The 12,703-nt window shown below is 42.2% G+C and overlaps 1 protein-coding gene across 1 annotated transcript in view; it reads left to right on the top strand.

Annotated features, from left to right (window-relative positions):
* The first annotated feature begins 6 nt into the window (after positions 1–6).
* The window catches only part of EXT2 (exostosin glycosyltransferase 2), a 121,331-nt gene continuing 108,634 nt past the window's right edge, over positions 7–12,703 (top strand). The window contains exons 1-3 of the mRNA XM_019659978.1: positions 7–320; positions 1,438–1,527; positions 5,699–5,815. Coding sequence (XP_019515523.1) covers positions 43–320; positions 1,438–1,527; positions 5,699–5,815 — 485 coding nt within the window. The 5' untranslated portion in view covers positions 7–42. The remainder of the gene's footprint in view (positions 321–1,437; positions 1,528–5,698; positions 5,816–12,703) is intronic.

Here is a 12,703-nt window from a genome sequence, read left to right as displayed (position 1 = left end):
GCCGATAGTCCCATCCCCGAGCGGGGCGATCTCAGTTGCAGAATGCACACATGTTTTGATGTCTACCGCTGTGGCTTCAACCCAAAGAACAAAATCAAGGTGTATATCTACTCTCTGAAAAAGTATGTGGATGACGCTGGCGTCCCCGTCAGCAGCACCATCTCGCGGGAGTATAATGAACTGCTCACGGCCATCTCCGACAGTGACTACTACACTGACGACATCACCCGGGCCTGCCTGTTCCTGCCGTCCATCGACGTGCTGAACCAGAACACGCTCCGCATTAAGGAGACGGCGCAAGCACTGGCCCAGCTCTCCAGGTATCCAGTGCCGTGCACACCGGAGCCAGGGCCTTCAGGGAAGGAGCAGGAGAGGCCTGCTGCCCCGTGAGCCGGCTTCCGGCTGCTGTGGCTTTTCTTATGGGAGGGGGTGTGGATGGGCCGCCGACTCCTAGCGTGAGGCCAGTGCTGCAAACCAGTCCGCCACCCGTGCGGCTGCTGTGGGCTCCCCACTTCTTAGAGTTTAAAAAACTAGGGATGGCCCGTCTTCCCACACTTTTCCTTTGAAATTTAAATACTGTGCCCTCATTACTCATATAGCATGTGTGCACTGTAAAAGGGTCTGAAAATACAGGTAAACAAAAAGGAGTGTAAGACTCATTCCATAACCTTGCTTCTAAGGGATAACCATTATTATTTTAATGTTACTTTCCCATCATTTTTTATATAAAAATACCTGTATGCATTATAGATACATTTTTCTATAATGTATAAATGTATACGTATGCATGTTTATCCACGTATATACATTTCTGTCAAGAATGGAATCACACAGTACATACTCTCTTGTTGCCTTTTTCCCTTAATACAGTTAAACCTTGGATTGCGAGTAACGTGGTTTGCGAGTGTTCCGCAAGACGAGCAGGCATTTCGAATACATTTTAACTTGGTACATGAGCAATGTCTTGCAATACGAGTAGTTTGTTTCTGGAACGAATTATGCTTGCAAACCAAGCTATTACTGTATATTTGGAATATATTTTCAAATAATTTCACATTGTTTTACTATATAATTAAGGTTTGTGTAGCATTCCATTTTGCACTTGTTCCATAATGTACTTTACCAGCCTTCTCTCTTTTATTTTTTGTTTCTTTAACCAAATGGCGAACATTCAGAGAGTTTTCAGGTTTCCCTTACCGTAAGCAGTTCTGTGGTGGGCAAGCTTGAAGTACATACACATCCACCCATTTTTCCTTTAGTGGAGTCAGGGCTAGTGCCTGATGTCTGTGGGGTTTTCAAGAAGCTCACTTTGTATGCCTGAGAAGTGCCCTGTTTTAGGTCAGGGATACTTGCTACTTGTCATCCAATAACTGACTCTTGTTTCTGTTTCTTCATTGTCGACATGTGAATTCTCCTCCATGTTTAATTTCTTAATAGATGGGATCGCGGTACAAACCATCTGCTGTTCAACATGTTGCCTGGCGGTCCCCCAGATTATAACACAGCTCTGGATGTCCCCAGAGACAGGTAGGTGTATTTGAGGCTGTCACTGTGGTGGCTTTCTGTTTATGTGAAATCATATTCCTAAGCTTACTTGGACTTACTGTGTAGTCAGAATTGTTTCTTTTTATATAAAAAGTTGCCCTCCTCAAGACATAGAATTATTGAGACCTGCTTAAATCTGTTGTGGAGAACCAGTGAGAGCTCATGTTCTAGTGTAGCGTCTTAAACTCTTTGTTTCTTAATCTGGGTTATGCTGTCCTGCGTGTAGCACCCCTACCCCCTAAGGCCTAGTTCATGACTGGCTTGTGCCAGCTGTCTCTGAACTTGGGAGCATTTGCCAAAAGCAGAGCCACAGCTTCCTGGGATGTTTGGAAGTGATGCGTAAAGCCTGCAAGGCCAGGAGGCCTTCTGATTAGCATTTGTTCCGTTGTTTCCATCAGTGGGGTTCTTGCCTGCCTTCCTTTTTTTTTTTCTTTCTTACCCGCTTCTTTCCTTCCCTCCTAATAAAACCTTCCAAATGGGCAGATGTGGTAGAGGGGGACGAAGGTTGCATGAGGATGCTTTTGAGTTCACTTACTGTATTTATCAGCCCTTTTATACACCGACTGACCCACTGTGGCTGAAGGCTTCCCGGAAAGCTCAGGAATGAGGTTTCCGCTGAAGGTTCCCCTCCTAGTACTGGGTTCAAGGCTTTGAGGAGAGCAGAAAGTTTGGGCCCAAGATAAGAGTCCCAGGCATTAATACTCAAAGTATAGCATTGTTCTAAGTTTGTGTATGAACTCATTTATAACCAATTTTATTACATTTGATGTTGAACTCTTAAAATCATTGTTACTGAAAAAGGTGAACGAATGGCCTGAGCCCAGCTATGTTCTCCATTGTTAGAGGTTGACGTCATTTATGAAAATCTACGTTAGCACTACTTTTTCCCAGAAGATTAAACGTAAGCCTTCTTTGCTTTAAGGATTATCTAGGGTCAGTGTTGTGTTTTGATCTGGAAATACAGCTATCACTAGGAGAGACGAACACACTAGGACCACGCCTCAGCTTTGCTGTAGAAACCATTCTGGACGATAGAGGGCAGTCAGGCCACACAAATTCTATGGAAACCAGCTAAACACAAAGTGATCCCTGACTTGGCTCTCAGCCCCAGTGTTCCTGAGTGGGCTACTGTTTTATGGATTTGGTTGTTCTGGGAAAGGGAAATACTTTGGAGACTAGAGAAGGGAAGGAAAAGAGCTGTTAGGAATGCAATGTCTTCACCTGCTGTGCTGGGTTCCTTGTGAGGACTTATTTCTGTTTGGGACATTTTGCTTTTTGCTGACATTTTGGTATATGTATCTGCATGGGAGAAGGATTTTATTTTTATCAAGTGCACATGTTAAGTGGGGTTTTATTTCTCGGCAGGAAAGTGTCAAGTGGTCAGGAGAAACTAAGTTCTTGCTGGTTCTTAGGTGTGAAGGATCACGAGGGTTCAATTGTTTTCCCTATGTGTGTGTTTTTGTAAGTGATTAGAGGCAGTCCTTTAGCAAGTAATGAAGCACCAGACAGCCCTTTATCTTTGCATGTGGGAACTTTCATTTTGAAACCTAGGTGGTCTTCTGCTTGGGGTAAGGAATTGTAGATTTGTTTGTTCATCTTTCTTATCCTTTTTCTTTGCTCCTGGATTCAAAGGAGGCAAGAGCCTCCCTGCTTTGGATTTTGGATTTTGTAAGTGCAGTGAAGCTGGCACCAGGTCTGTCACCAGATAGTCACCAAAGATCTAACAGTTGTTCACGTTTACCTGTCATATAGATTTTTTTTTATGGTTTACTTGATTCAGTAAATAAATATGACCCATAGAATTGATCAAATTAGTCAGCTTTTTTTGTGTTGTTTTTCCCTGAACCTGAAGCTTTATATTTGAGGAATTTGCAGGCCTGAGTGCATGCATGGTTTAAAAGAAAGCGAAGGATAAACCTGCAGATGAACTGTGTTTAGGCCCTGAATACTCCGATAGGAGGAGGAGAGCTACGAGAGCATCTGAGGAAAGATCCAGACTGGCGACTGTGGCGTACAGGACGCTGTGGGGAGGCTTCAGCGACGGAGGAGATGACCTGGAGTCAGGAGGTCCTGGAAAGCGCTAAAAACGCCAGATATAACACTTAGCCTGGCATGCATCTCATCCCATATTAATACTTTCGTGAATGCAAGTTTTCTATCTGGTCTCTTGCACCTTTGGAACTGATCTCTGATTTGCGGATACATAATGGGAAAACAGAATGTGCTTCTCAGAAATTCCCCTTTCAGTCAATGTAAAACACGTGTTTCGTCAGGCAAGGGATGCTTACAATATTTTCTTCATTACAGCATTATGGGAACACTGGCAGGAAAAGATACAGTGACTTAAAGTTGAAGTCTTGTCAATAGCAGGGCTGGTGTGAGGCCTGTTTGACTAATTGCAGTCATGGCTCTTTCTGCGATCACAAATGGAGATCGCACATGTGTGATCTGTGACATAAGATGCTTCAGAGTGCATGCTTTCCTAACCCCCACCCTAACCCCTGGGAACACAATAACAGTTTGGGGCTCCAGGGACAGAATAATAGTAAAAGTTGGTATGATATATACCTGCTTCCTTTCTCACCACATATGCACACCCCGCTCCTCTGAGGCTCTGGGTGTAATTACCTAATCACTCACTGCCCTGGCTTACCTGGACTGCCCACTGCCTGTGTATTGGATCCACGTTTGCTTCTCCGTACATAGGTCATGGGGGCCCGTACAGTCTGCTTGCCATCACGGTCATGGAACCTGCCCAAATTCATGCTGGATGGATTCATTGCTCAATGCTAATCAGGAAAAATAAGACCGTATGTTGGTACTAAGGATAGTCATTAAGTTTTACAGAGTAGACTGGCAGCTGGAGAGGTTTTTCGCTTGCATATTACCTCACTAACCAATTCTTGGTTTCATAAAGCTTAAACAAACAGATTGGGATTTCCAGGGGTGGTTTGAAAATCTTTGAACTTTAACTGGTCATGTTAGAAGGGAATGTACGCTGTCATCAGGGCAGAGAGGGGATTGGTAGCAATCAATATTGCAAAAAATGTGGTTTCTTGGTTCAGACATTTTGGCTCAGACTGTGCAGCGTGTGGAACTGGCAAAACTCTGCCCCACTAAGTGATTTTGATGGGGCCGGGGCCCCAAAGACAGAATAATAGTAAAAGTTGGTGTGATACACACCTGCTTCCTTTCTCTGATGAAGTGTCATTATACTACTTGCTGGATCCAATTAAAACAGCGTGTTAACAGCTTTCTGTTTAAGGAGATGAAAACTAGGACATGCGAACTGCAAAGGGAAGCACTGAAGGTCCGATTCTGGATTCCGCTTCCTGCGTAGGGGGTTGGATTGATAAGACTGAGTAACTGGAATTGATGGCGATTGCTGGTAGAGGCTATGTGATTGACACGTAGCTCTGGGGTGACAGTGGCGAGAACTGCTTGGGTCAGGAATTGGAGAGAGGCTGGGGCATATGCACCGTGAGATGTGACGCGTTACTGTCACCACTGCTTTCTGTGCCCGTGGTCTCCTGAGATTCTAGCTGGTGAGTCAGTCAGTGACTGCCCCAGCCAGTCTTCCTACGCAGACCTGTTATTATTCCTACTATTGTACATGAGTTTAAGAGCAGGGTATGACTTTTGGGAGAGGTGAATGGGGTCTGAAAAAGGGAGTGGAGGGCTGTTCAGAGGGCATCCTCTGGGCTGTGGTGTATTTTAAAAAATGGCAAGTAAGGGAAGACTACATAGGACCCCAGAGGAAGGCTGGTGACTCAGGGAGAGAATGCAGCTGGTGTCCAAGAGGTGCGAACGTAAAACATTTAGCGCAGTGTCTGTAGAAAAATGACTCCGTAAACATTATCTGTTGTTGATATTAAGACTCAAGTATATTATTCAAGGCTCTTGAATAATTTCATTTTGTTTGTTATATAATGTCATTTTGTCAACTTCGTTTCGTTATAGCATTGATGAGCTGCAGTAGGAACTTAACTCTTGTTTATATCAGTTAGCCTATGGTAAAACTGGGTCCATTATATGTTGTTTGTTTAAAGTCATAGGACCTATCCACGATGTTAAGTGAGGACTGACTTACTGTACTCCTATCCCTTTCTACAGAAGACCTTTCTCATGGTTTGACAAAATTTTGTGCTTGCAGGGCTCTGTTGGCTGGTGGTGGCTTTTCCACATGGACTTACCGGCAAGGCTACGATGTCAGCATACCTGTGTATAGTCCGCTGTCAGCTGAGGTGGACCTTCCAGAGAAAGGACCAGGGTAAGGTGCACTCAGCACAGCCAGGTTTGTGTGAGGTCCAGCGTGGTGGGTATCACAGCAATCACAGCATTGATTACACGCCAGGGTCCTTGAGTCTACCATCTTTCCCACCCACCCCAATCCTGTTTATCCTGCAGTGTTCTCTATCTCAGTAAGTTTACACTGCTACCTACCAAGCTTTCCAAATCAGACATCTACGTGGTGTCCTCACCTCCTTTCACTCCCTTACTTCTAAGTCCTGTCCTACATCCTAAATGTTTCTTAGGTCTGTCTACTGCTCCACCTCCTCTGCCTCTACCCTGTACCAGGTTACCGTCCTCACTCCCTTGGATTGCTAAACTGGCCTTCTGGTTGGTTTCCCTGCCTCTAGTCATGCTGCCCTCCATTCTGACCGTGAGCTTCACATTGCCCTAAGGACAAAGCCCAGACTCCTTCAAATGTCTTTCAAGACCCCCTATCACACGACCACTGTCTCCATCTCTAGCTTTTGACCAATTTTTTTATAGTTCTTAGAATGAGCTTTGTTCTCTCCATTTTTCTGGGTTGCAAAACTCTCTGCTGATTGGTAACCGTTTTCCTCCTTTTCATCAGAAGAATGACCTGCTTGTCCTTGAGGATTCCACTTGAGAACCTCTTACTCGAAGGGCATTCTCTTAGCCCCTAGAGTGGCCCTTCTGCTCTATGCTCCCATCGCAGCCTGCACTTCTCGTGCACCACCATTAGGCCCTGTGGTGATGACTTGCCCAAAGCCTCTCTGCTTAAGACTTTGTAAGTGCCATGGAGCTGGCACCAGGTCCGTTTTTTAACTGCCGTGTCTTCCTTGCCTAGCACATAATTGGCTCAGATTTTTGATGTGTGAGTGAGTAAATGAGAAGAGCTGACAGAATGGATGTAAGAGGCATTTTATCTCCCCTTTCTTACTATAGTCTAGTGTTTAAAGTTGTGCTAATACACGGTGAGAATCTCAACGAGCTTTAAACAAACATGATGATAGTAACAGTATTCTTTACTTGTGGGCTAAGTGCTCACGTATGAAGGTGACTGATCTGTATATTGCCACACTAGAAATGTCATACTGGCTGAGGATTAAAAGCCCATACATAGCATTTGGTTTCAGAAATGAATCTCAAGGCAGTAATTTGCTTGCAGAACATTAGAACCGTCCTCAAACTACCCCGAACTTCCTCTTACAAGCCTTTATGGATTATTTGAGAAGTAAGAACTTTTCCAAAGTGAAGACATTTCTCTCCTGTGTGTGTGTGTTCTACCATGTGGCCCGGGACCAAATTCTGAACTTGCTGTAGATATGGCAAATTTTATGTTATTTGGACAATGTATAAAGCCCAGGTGAGATCGAAGCATCTTTTCCTCTACCCTTAGGCAAGTGCAAAGAAGAGATTGGGTCTTTCATAAACTTGTAGCTTAGATCAACTTTCTGAATTTTTTTCTGTTTGTGGACTCCCTGAGTTGACTTAATTTATTTTATTATTGATACATAATTCATATACCATAAAATATGCACTTTAAAAATATATACCATTCAGTGGATTTTTTAAAAATTGAGATATAATTGACATAATATTGTGTAAGTTTTAGGTGTACAATGTATTGATTTGATACAATTCACTGCTTTTTTAGTATATTCACAAAGTTGTACAGCTATTGTCATCACTACTACCTAATTCCAGAACATTTCAACACCCCCAGAATAAACCTAATACCTATTAGCTGTCACTCTCTATCCCCGTCACCAAACTTCATACCCACTGCCCCCAGCAACTATCATTAATCTACTTTGTCTTTATGGATTTGCCCATTCTGGACATTTCATATAAATGTAGTCATACAATATGTAGCCTTTTGTGTCGTTTTTTACTTGGTATAATGTTTTCAAGGTTTAGCCATCTTTTTTGCATGGAATCCATACTTCCTTTCTTGGCTGAATAACGTTTCATCAGATGGATATACCACAGTTTGTTTATCCATTCTTCAGTTGACAGACATTTGGGTTACTTCCACTTTTTAGCAATTATGAGTAATGCTATCAACATTTGTATACAAGTCTTTGTGTACATGTATGGTTTTAATTCTCTTGGATATACACCTAGGAGGAGAATTGCTGAGTCATGTAGTCAGTCTCTGTTTAACTTTCTGAGGAACTGCCAGATTGTATTCTAAAACAGTTCTACCATTTTACCCACTAGCAATATATGGAGGATTCCAGTTTCTCTGTGTCCTTGTCAACACTTGTTATTGTCTTTCTATTTTATTGTAGCCATTTTAGTGGATGTGAGGTGATATCTCATGGTTTTGATTTGCATACCTCTAATTATTAATAATGTTGAATATCTTCTTATGTCTTTATTGGTCATTTATACAACCTCTTTGGAGAATGTCTGTTCAAATCATTTGCCCATTTTTAAATTGGTTTTTGTTTTTATTGTTGAGTTGTGAGAATCTTTTGTATATTATAGACATTAGACCCTTATCAGATATATGATTTGCAAATACTTTCTCCAGTTCTGTAGGTTATCTTTTCACTTTCTTGATCGTGCCCTTTGATGCACAAAAGTTTCTAATTTTAATGAAGTCCAATTTATTTTTCCTTTGGTTGCTTGTGCTTTTGGTGTCATACTTAAGAAAATATTGCCTAATCCAAGGTCATAAAGATTTACACCTGTGTTTTCTTCTAAGAATTTTATAGTTTTAGCTCTTACATTTTGGGTTTTGATCCATTTTTCAGTTAATTTTTGATATGGTTTGGGGTAAGGGTCCAACTTCATTCTTTTACTTGTGGATATCCAGTTGTCTTAGCAACACTTTTTGAAAAGACTATTCTTTTCCTGTTGAATGATCTTGGCACCATTTTGAAAATCAACTGGCCACAGATATGTGAGTTTGTTTCTGAACTCTCAGTTCTGCTTCATTGGTTGATATGTCTGTCCTTATGCCACTACCACACTGTCTTGATTATTGTTGTTTTATAGTAAGTTTTTTGTTTGTTTGTTTTTTTGTTAAAGATTTTTTTATTGGGGAATTGGGGGAGGGGAACAGTGTTGGGGAATTGGGGAAGTGGAACAGACAAGTCGCTGCCCTTTTGTTCTTCAGTCTAGTTGTGGAGGACGTCGCTTCACTGGCCCATGTTGGTGTTATCATTGCGCTCTTCCCGGGTGAGGCAGATTGGTCGCCGGGCCCTGGACGGCTGCTCACGGCGGCTCTTAGCAGCTCACGCTGGCTGCCAGCCACTCACGGTAGCTTTAGAGCAGCCCACTGCAGTTCCACTGCAGCCTATGCCCGTCGCCGGCGACTCATGGCAGCCCAGCTCCAGGTTGAGCTGTTGTTCACCATCTTAGCTGTAGAGGGCGCAGCATCACTGGCCCTAATGTGGGATCCAAACTGGGGCTCTGCTGCTCAGAGCTGGCATCCCAAGCCAACTCTTAACCAACGAGCCACTTGACTGGCCCTGTAGTAAGTTTTAAAACTGGTAAATGTGAGTCCTCCAACTTTGTTCTTTTTTCAAGGTTTTTTTTTTTTTTAAGCTATTTTCCTTTCAATTTTAATTACTTTTTTTATAATGCAACTTGAATAAGTACAAATAAAAATGATCTAAACTCTGTGCTTATACAGCTACAAAACTAGAACATTTGCACATTAAATACAAACAAATCTACAAAACTAATAACATTCAGATTAACATAATGTGATAGCTGGGGCTTTTTCTTTGAAACTGAATTTTATCTTTCCAGGTGAATATGGAGTTAATTATGGTTTTTTTGGTTCAACATGCCTGTACTGTTGTATGCTGGGTGATGATGCACTTCTCTTTACCACTTTTATTAATTGAACCACAGGAGGCTTCCTTTTATATAGCATATTGTGACATCATTTATCTTCATCTGGTACAGATGCTTGATTCCTGTTTTCCCCCAACATCGTATTGATGAAAATCTTGAAGCAGACAACAGAGTTTAAAAAGTTTTATAGTTGCATCCTTAATAAAATATTAATGTTAGAGCTTCAAAAAAAAATTTTACAGCAAATATGTATTCCCATCACTTAGATTCTGTCATTAGCATTTTACTATACTTGTTTTACATGATTTACATTTTAAGTATTCCTCCTTTTTTATTAGTCCACTAAATACAAATTTGAACAATGAAAAATTTTAGTAGTACTTATCACTAAATATGAGCAGAATATATGCCTATAATATTTTTTTGGATCATCATCAAGATGGAAATACAAAAATAATTCCTATAGAGAATTAGTAGACTGGAGACAATGATTTGTAGTTCATTGCTATGTTCTGAGATTGGATTTACGTAAATGGAGATAGGGTGTTAGCCCGGCTTATACCATTTTGGGTGGTACAAGTTTTTGGCATGTACCTAAGATTTTAATTTGGCATGTTTATGAAGCACTAGATATGAATAACTATAATAAGTAGAGAAAAGTCGGTGGAACTTGAAAAAAGGGTTTACTTCTCTGCTTGCCGTTTTTGTGAGCATTTACTTAAAATTAAATAAGTTTTGTCATTTTCGAAAATTTTTTTAAACCTTTGCCTTTTTGCCTTTTTTTCCCCCCCTGAAGTTGTGCTGGAAATTGTTTTATTCAGTTCAAACTTTTATTGAAGGCTATTTGGACCAAGTATGGCTAGGCTGGTGGTTCTCAACAGGGTAGGATGGTTAATTTTGTCCTGCTGGGACATTTGGCAACATATGGGGCTCTTTTTTACGGTCACAACTGAGGCTGTGTGTGTCAGGGGTCCCCATGACCACCTTCGATTTGCCAGGAGTACTCACAGGAGTTAGAATATAGTTGCACTCATGCTATGATTTATTACAGCAAAAGGATGCAAAGCACAGTCAGCAAGGGGAAAAGGTGCATGGGGTGAAGTCCAAGGAAACCAGGTGCAGGCATCCAAGGTCCTCTCGCAGTGGTGTCACACAGGATGTGCTTAATCCCCCCCCGCAACAAATTGTGACAACATGTGTGAAATATTGTGCACAGGGACGCTTGTTAGAGACTCAGTGCCCAGGGTTTTTATTGGGAGCCAATCACATGGGTAGTCTGTGCTTGGCATGTGCCAAGATTCCAGACTCCCAGAAGGAAAGCAGGTGTTCACCATAAACCATATTGTTTGTACATACGGTCTGGGCACAGTTCTTATCAGTGCTAGGGATGGTGGGAAATCTCCCAAAATCAGAGTTCCCATATGCCAGACAAGTGCCACCCTGTCAAAGGGTAACCGTCAGGCCTGTTATGTTAACTGTTCTGTGCAGGGTGCTCCTGGCATCAGCCGGGTGGGGACCGGGGATGCCGCTAAACCTCTGCGATGCCGCTAAACCTCTGTGATGCTCGGGGCAACTCCCCACAACAAAGAGTTACTGGGTCCAAACGACAGCAGTGCTGCCGTGGAGAAAGCCCAGGTCAGGCAGAGTGAGGCCGTGAGGATCAGGCCGTCAGGTCAGCTCAGCAGCCTCTGGCCTCTGTCTTTCTGAAGACTGCTTGAACTAAACTCTATTTATTATCTGTAATCTCTCTAGTATAATATAGCTCTTTTATATTAGTTTAAGCCACTTAATTCCCTTCAGATTTAATCCAGGGAAGAAAGCATACTGAAAAGAAAAGATTTAGTAAACATAAGAGAACAAATCACTCTGAACAGTAAAAATTATTTTCAAATAATCCGTTTCAAAGATTTAAATTGTTATATTGGTAGTATTTTTCTTAGTAACTTAATTTCTCTAATTCTTATGTATAATTAGACTGAAACTAATATCGTTAACTAGATCACTTAAGGTATCAGTTTCTGAAGTTCTGTGGCTCAGTAACTACATAGAGTCACAGTGTATCTTCAAGTGTGTTAGAGGAAGTCCAAGCCACCTTGGGCATGATCCTCCCTCTGCTGGCCAGCTGGTGGATTTCTACATCTCCACTTGCATCCACATTTCCTCTCCAGCCTGCAGTTTGGCCCTGCAGCTGTGGTGTTTCTTTTATAAACAACACTCCCCTCCCTCCCCACTCCACCCCCCAAGAAAAGTCTAAGAAGAAAAATAAGGCGAAGTCAGGGCCCAGACTCCTCATCCTTTGCAGATACTTTGGAGGAGGCAGGGCGGGTGACCTATGGCGGCATTTCAGATTGTTGCTCTTTGTGAGAGTTGCTTTTCAAGGGAATTCCCACATCTCTTGAGGGATACAGCGTAGCGAGAGCTTTGTTTTTATTTTTATTTTAAATCTCTCGCCATATTTTTTCAATGGGAAGCTGAGGGTTGTTGCTATTGATAGCTTCTTCTCACAGCTGTGTTGGCCTCAGCTGGAATTCTTGTCATTTTCTCTCTAAAAGGAACTAAATTGGGAGTTTACAATTGTTACTATTGAGGGAGACTTTAAGTTCTCAGCATGATTTTCCTTAAACTTAGATACCAGCACTGCTGGGAGGAAACATGAAAGTCATAGCTACTAATTTTAGTCCTTGAAAGAAAAAGAAATCCACCTTAAAATTGTGTTTGCTTACAACTGAAATGGTCATACTCCGCCAGCTGTCCTCAGGTCAGGGAGAAGCAGCATGCAAGCAGAGGGGAGCCTTTTAGACTCTTGTTCACATCTGCGCATCTGTGCTGAGCATGGAGTAGGCATAAGAGCGGGGATCCCGGGGTCCTGCTGCCCGGATGTCTGACATGGAACTTGGTGTCTTCACAGTGAAGTCTAACCCAGAGGCCTTCCTTCCTTGAGAGTTTCTGTGGGCATCACACATTACCACCTGGATTTATTTCTATATCTGTGTAGATGCCTGTCTCTATCTTTCTCTAAATTACGTATATTAAAAACCATGCAGGGCCGGCCGAGTGGCGCGATGGTTAAGAACTCGCTTGGGATGCCAGAGGG

Source organism: Hipposideros armiger, unplaced genomic scaffold, assembly GCF_001890085.2.
Source record: "Hipposideros armiger isolate ML-2016 unplaced genomic scaffold, ASM189008v1 scaffold_309, whole genome shotgun sequence".
NCBI lineage: Eukaryota > Metazoa > Chordata > Mammalia > Chiroptera > Hipposideridae > Hipposideros > Hipposideros armiger.
Note: the sequence above shows the minus strand (reverse complement) of the source record. Positions and strands in the feature narration are given on the sequence as shown.